Source organism: Oncorhynchus mykiss, chromosome 13 (assembly GCF_057628025.1).
Source record: "Oncorhynchus mykiss isolate SJ-2025 chromosome 13, ASM5762802v1, whole genome shotgun sequence".
In the NCBI taxonomy this organism is placed as follows: Eukaryota; Metazoa; Chordata; class Actinopteri; order Salmoniformes; family Salmonidae; genus Oncorhynchus; species Oncorhynchus mykiss.
The window spans coordinates 575,001-582,500 of record NC_143034.1 but is presented as its reverse complement, the minus strand read 5'-3'; the positions used below and the strand labels follow the sequence as shown (position 1 = coordinate 582,500).

The following is a 7,500-nucleotide window of genomic DNA, read 5'->3' as shown; positions in this document are numbered from 1 at the left end:
TATAGACACTCTCCCCCCCCCCCCCATTACTACCACCAATCAGAACAGCAGTATAGACACTCTGCAGAGCCAGTTTGTTGGGGGTGTAAGGTAAGGGGGGTGGGGGGTGGGTGGGGGGGGGGGCAGCAGTAGAGCCAGTTTTGTTTGGGGGTGTAAGGTAAGGGGGTGGGGGGGGGGGCAGCAGTAGAGCCAGTTTGTTTGGGGGTGTAAGGTAAGGGGGGGGGGGGGGGGGGCAGCAGTAGAGCCAGTTTGTTGGGGGGTGTAAGGTAAGGGGGTGGGGGGGGGGGGGCAGCAGTAGAGCCAGTTTGTTTGGGGGTGTAAGGTAAGGGGGGGGGGAAGCAGTAGAGCCAGTTTGTTTGGGGGTGTAAGGTAAGGGGGGGGGGGGGGGCAGCAGTAGAGCCAGTTTGTTGGGGGGTGTAAGGTAAGGGGGGTGGGGGGGGGGGGGGCAGCAGTAGAGCCAGTTTGTTTGGGGGTGTAAGGTAAGGGGGGGGGGGGGGAAGCAGTAGAGCCAGTTTGTTGGGGGGTGTAAGGTAAGGGGAGGAGGGCAGCAGCAGAGCAGTTTGTTGGGGGGGGGGGGGGGGGAGGGCAGCAGAGCCAGTTTGTTGGGGGGTGTAAGGTAAGGGGGGTGGGGGGGCAGCAGTAGAGCCAGTTTGTTGGGGGGTGTAAGGTAAGGGGGGGCAGCAGTAGAGCCAGTTTGTTGGGGGGTGTAAGTTAAGGGGGGGGCAGCAGTAGAACCAGCTTGTTGGGGGGTTGTTAGGTAAGGGGGGGGGGGCAGCAGCAGAGCCATTTGTTGGAGGGTGTAAGGTAAGGGGGGGGGGGGGCAGCAGCAGAGCCAGTTTGTTGGGGGGTGTAAGGTAAGGGGGGGGGGGGGCAGCAGCAGAGCCAGTTTGTTGGGGGGTGTAAGGTAAGGGGAGGGCAGCAGATGTTCTAACGCGGGAGATACGCCTGTTCTCTGTTTTACTGTGTGTGTGTGTGTGTGTGTGTGTGTGTGTGTGTGTGTGTGTGGTAGGACATGTGATAAGGAGTATAATAGAGGAGATATTTTTAGCTTCTGAGGCCCAAAGAATGTTTAAATAGATCACAGACTTTCCTTCACTGACCCTGACACACACACACACACACACACACCCACACACACACACACACACACACACACACACCCACACACACACACACACACACACACACACACACACGATCTTTCACACCTTTCAAATACGCTGCTGCTACTCTAAACTTCCGAATTCAACTGTATCTCTGATGTCCCTTCACCCCTACCTACATGTACATATTACCTCAACTACCTAGTATATCTGTGTATTATCTATCCTGTCTAGTCCCTTTACCCCTACCTACATGTACATATTACCTCAACTACCTAGTATATCTGTGTATTATCTATCCTGTCTAGTCCCTTTACCCCTACCTACATGTACATATTACCTCAACTACCTAGTATATCTGTGTATTATCTATCCTGTCTAGTCCCTTTACCCCTACCTACATGTACATATTACCTCAACTACCTAGTATATCTGTGTATTATCTATCCTGTCTAGTCCCTTTACCCCTACCTACATGTACATATTACCTCAACTACCTAGTATATCTGTGTATTATCTATCCTGATGTCCCTTCACCCCTACCTACATGTACATATTACCTCAACTACCTAGTATCTCTGTGTATTATCTATCCTGATGTCCCTTCACCCCTACCTACATGTACATATTACCTCAATCACCTCAACTACCTGGTACCCCAACACATGGATTTGGTAATGGTACTCCTGTATATAGCCTCATTACTACTTCGTACTCCTGTATATAGTCTCATTACTACCTGATACTCCTGTATATAGTCTTATTACTACCTAATACTCCTGTATATAGTCTCATTACTACCTGGTACTCCTGTATATAGCCTCATTACTACTTCGTACTCCTGTATATAGCCTCATTACTACCTGGTACTCCTGTATATAGCCTCATTACTACTTCGTACTCCTGTATATAGTCTCATTACTACCTGATACTCCTGTATATAGTCTCATTACTACCTGGTACTCCCTGTATATAGTCGCATTACTACCTGGTACTCCTGTATATAGTCTCATTACTACCTGGTACTCCTGTATATAGCCTCATTACTACCTGGTACTCCTGTATATAGTCTCATTACTACCTGGTACTCCTGTATATAGCCTCATTACTACTTCGTACTCCTGTATATAGTCTCATTACTACCTGATACTCCTGTATATAGTCTTATTACTACCTAATACTCCTGTATATAGTCTCATTACTACCTGGTACTCCTGTATATAGCCTCATTACTACTTCGTACTCCTGTATATAGCCTCATTACTACCTGGTACTCCTGTATATAGCCTCATTACTACTTCGTACTCCTGTATATAGTCTCATTACTACCTGATACTCCTGTATATAGTCTCATTACTACCTGGTACTCCCTGTATATAGTCGCATTACTACCTGGTACTCCTGTATATAGTCTCAGTACTACCTGGTACTCCTGTATATAGCCTCATTACTACCTGGTACTCCTGTATATAGTCTCATTACTACCTGGTACTCCTGTATATAGCCTCTTGTCTACCTGGTACTCCTGTATATAGTCTCATTACTACCTGGTACTCCTGTATATAGTCTCATTACTACCTGGTACTCCTGTATATAGTCTCATTACTACCTGGTACCCCTGTATATAGCCTCATTACTATCTGGTACTCCTGTATATAGCCTCATTACTACCTGGTACTCCTGTATATAGCCTCATTACTACCTGGTACTCCTGTATATAGCCTCATTACTACCTGGTACTCCTGTATATAGCCTCATTACTACCTGGTACTCCTGTATATAGTCTCATTACTACCTGGTACTCCCTGTATATAGTCTCATTACTACCTGGTACTCCTGTATATAGTCTCATTACTACCTGGTACTCCTGTATATAGTCTCATTACTACCTGGTACTCCTGTATATAGTCTCATTACTACCTGGTACTCCTGTATATAGTCTCATTACTACCTGGTACCCCTGTATATAGTCTCATTACTACCTGGTACTCCTGTGGCTGTAGCTTCGTTATTGTTATTTTACTGTGTTACTGCTTCCTATTCCATGTTATGCTAATGTGACAATGTGACATTTGACAATTTATTTTATTTTATTTTATTTGTACATTCTGTATTACCATCTGGTTCAGTCTCTTCATTATACAACAGAGGTGTGTGTGTGTGGTTTGCGTGTGTGTGTGTGTGTGTGTGTGTGGGGGGGGGGGGGTTGTGTGTGTTAATGTGTGTGTGTGTGTGTCTGTGTGTGTTTGTGTGTGTGTGCCTGTGGTGTGTATGTGTGTGTGTGTGTGTGAGTGTGTGTGTGTGTGTGTGGTTACCTGACAGAAACAGAGAACTCTCCTGGTGAACTCTCTGACTCTCTAACCAGGAACACTCCTCTCTCCTCCCAACGCAACCGTTGCTCAGCCTGCTGCCTGGACACACGTCCCGCAAACCACCTACACACAAACAGGTATAGTAGGTATATAAGGGTTAGGTATAGTAGACAAACCACCTACACACAAACATACATAATGTATACAAAATACCCATGGACCATCCCTCCCTGTCTCTTACCAGTTAGGGTTATAGGTATAGTAGGTATATACGGGTTAGGTTCAGTATATATAGTAGGTATATAAGGGTTAGGTATAGTAGACAAACCCCCTACACACAAATATACACAAACAGGCATAGCAGGTATATAAGGGTTAGGTATAGTAGGTATATAAGGGTTAGGTATAGTAGGTATATAAGGGTTAGGTATTTTAGGTATAGTAGGTATATAAGGGTTAGGTACAGTAGATATAGTAGGTATATAAGAGTTAGGTATAGTAGATATAGTGGTATAGTAGGTATATAAGGGTTAGATATAGTAGGTATATAATGGTTAGGTATAGTAGGTATAGTAGGTATATAAGGGTTAGATATAGTAGATATAGTAGGTATATAAGGGTTAGATATAGTAGATATAGTAGGTATATAAGGGTTAGGTACAGTAGGTATAGTAGGTATATAAGGGTTAGGTATAGTAGGTATAGTAGGTATATAATGGTTAGGTATAGTAGATATAGTAGGTATATAAGGGTTAGGTATAGTAGATATAGTAGGTATAGTAGGTATATAAGGGTTAGATATAGTAGGTATAGTAGGGATTTAAGGGTTAGGTATAGTATATATAGTAGGTATACAAGGGTTAGGTATAGTAGATATAGTAGGTATATAAAGGTTAGATATAGTAGGTATATAAGGGTTAGGTATAGTAGATATAGTAGGTATATACGGGTTAGGTACAGTAGGTATAGTAGGTATATAAGGGTTAGGTATAGTAGGTATAGTAGGTATATAAGGGTTAGATATAGTAGGTATATAAGGGTTAGGTATAGTAGGTATATAAGGGTTAGGTATAGTAGGTATAGTAGGTATATAATGGTTAGGTATAGTAGATATAGTAGGTATATAAGGGTTAGGTATAGTGGTATAGTAGGTATATAAGGGTTAGATATAGTAGGTATATAAGGGTTAGATATAGTAGATATAGTAGATATATAAGGGTTAGGTACAGTAGGTATAGTAGGTATATAAGGGTTAGGTATAGTATGTATATAAGGGTTAGGTATAGTAGGTATAGTAGGTATATAATGGTTAGGTATAGTAGATATAGTAGGTATATAAGGGTTAGAAATAGTAGTTATAGTAGGTATATAAGGGTTAGGTATAGTATGTATATAAGGGTTAGGTATAGTAGGTATAGTAGGTATATAATGGTTAGGTATAGTAGATATAGTAGGTATATAAGGGTTAGAAATAGTAGTTATAGTAGGTATATAAGGGTTAGGTATAGTAGGTATAGTAGGTATATAAGGGTTAGGTATAGTAGGTATATAAGGGTTAGATATAGTAGGTATAGTAGGTATATAAGGGTTAGGTATAGTAGGTATATAAGGGTTAGATATAGTAGGTATAGTAGGTATATAAGGGTTAGGTATAGTAGTTATATAATGGTTAGGTATAGTAGGTATAGTAGGTATATAAGGGTTAGATATAAAGTAGATATAGTAGGTATAGTAGATATATAAGGGTTAGGTATAGTAGATATAGTAGGTATTTAAGGGTTAGATATAAAGTAGATATAGTAGGTATATAAGGGTTAGGTATAGTAGATATATAAGGGTTAGGTATAGCAGGTATAGTAGGTATAGTAGATATAGTAGGAATATAAGGGTTAGGTATAGTAGATATAGTAGGTATAGTAGATATATAAGGGTTAGGTATAGTAGATATAGTAGGTATAGTAGATATAGTAGGTATATAAGGGTTAGATATAGTAGGAATATAAGGGTTAGATATAGTAGGTATATAAGGGTTAGGTATAGTAGATATAGTAGGTATATAAGGGTTAGGTATAGTAGATATAGTAGGTAGAGTAGATATATAAGGGTTAGGTATAGTAGATATAGTAGGTATATAAGGGTTAGATATAGTAGGAATATAAGGGTTAGGTACATTAGGTATAGTACGTATATAAGGGTTAGGTATAGTACATATAGTAGGTATACAAGGGTTAGGTATAGTAGATATAGTAGGTATATAAAGGTTAGATATAGTAGGTATATAAGGGTTAGATATAGTAGGTATATAAGGGTTAGGTATAGTAGATATAGTATGTATATAAGGGTTAGATATAGTAGATATAGTAGATATATAAGGGTTAGATATAGTAGGTATAGTAGGTATATAATGGTTCGGTATAGTAGCTATAGTAGGTATATAAGGGTTAGGTATAGTAGATATAGTAGCTATATAAGGGTTAGTTATAGTATGTATATATTGTGTATATAAGGGTTAGATATAGTAGGTATAGTAGGTATATAAGGGTTAGATATAGTAGCTATAGTAGGTATATAAGGGTTAGATATAGTATATATAGTAGATATATAAGGGTTAGGTATAGTAGATATAGTAGGTATATAAGGGTTAGATATAGTAGATATAGTAGGTATATAAGGGTTAGATATAGTTTATATAGTAGATATATAAGGGTTAGGTATAGTAGATATAGTAGGTATATAAGGGTTAGACATAGTTTATATAGTAGATATATAAGGGTTAGGTATAGTAGATATAGTAGGTATATATGGGTTAGATATAGTAGGTATATAAGGGTTAGATATAGTAGGTATAGTAGGTATATAAGGGTTAGGTATAGTAGGTATATAAGGGTTAGATATAGTAGCTATAGTAGGTATATAAGGGTTAGGTATAGTAGATATAGTAGGTATATAAGGGTTAGGTATAGTAGGTATATAAGGGTTAGGTATAGTAGATATAGTAGGTATATAAGGGTTAGATATAGTTTATATAGTAGATATATAAGGGTTAGGTATAGTAGATATAGTAGGTATATATGGGTTAGATATAGTAGGTATATAAGGGTTAGATATAGTAGGTATAGTAGGTATATAAGGGTTAGGTATAGTAGGTATATAAGGGTTAGATATAGTAGCTATAGTAGGTATATAAGGGTTAGGTATAGTAGATATAGTAGGTATATAAGGGTTAGATATAGTAGGTATAGTAGGTATATAAGGGTTAGGATATAGTAGGTATATAAGGGTTAGATATAGTAGGTATATAAGGGTTAGGGTCCCTCTAAACTTTCAGCTCATACAAGGAGAAGACTGATCAGAGATGCAGCCAAGAGGCCCATGATCACTCTGGATTAACTGCAGAGATCTACAGCTGAGGTGGGAGACTCTGTCCCTAGGACAACAATCAGTCGTATATTGCACAAATCTGGCCTTTATGGAAGAGTGGCAAGAAGAAAGCCATTTCTTAAAGATATCCATAAAAAATGTTGTTTAAAGTTTGCCACAAGCCACCTGGGAGACACACCAAACATGTGGAAGAAGGTGCTCTGGTCAGATGAAACCAAAATTGAACTTTTTGGCAACAATGCAAAACGTTATGTTTGGCGTAAAAGCAACACAGCTGAACACACCATCCCCACTGTCAAACATGGTGGTGGCAGCATCATGGTTTGGGCCTGCTTTTCTTCAGCAGGGACAGGGAAGATGGTTAAAATTGATGGGAAGATGGATGGAGCCAAATACAGGACCATTCTGGAAGAAAACCTGATGGAGTCTGCAAAAGACCTGAGACTGGGATGGAGATTTGTCTTCCAACAAGACAATGATCCAAAACATAAAGCAAAATCTACAATGGAATGGTTCAAAAATAAACATATCCAGGTGTTAGAATGGCCAAGTCAAAGTCCAGACCTGAATCCAATCGAGAATCTGTGGAAAGAACTGAAAACTGCTGTTCACAAATGCTCTCCATCCAACCTCACTGAGCTCGAGCTGTTTTGCAAGGAGGAATGGGAAAAAATGTCAGTCTCTCGATGTGCAAAACTGATAGA

At 39.5% G+C, this 7,500-nt stretch overlaps 1 protein-coding gene across 1 annotated transcript in view; it reads right to left on the bottom strand.

The window, feature by feature from the left end:
* The window catches only part of grapb (GRB2 related adaptor protein b), a 12,472-nt gene that overhangs the window by 2,702 nt on the left and 2,270 nt on the right, over positions 1–7,500 (bottom strand). The window contains exon 3 of the mRNA XM_036973574.2: positions 3,419–3,538. Within this exon, the coding sequence (XP_036829469.2) occupies positions 3,419–3,538 (120 nt within the window). The remainder of the gene's footprint in view (positions 1–3,418; positions 3,539–7,500) is intronic.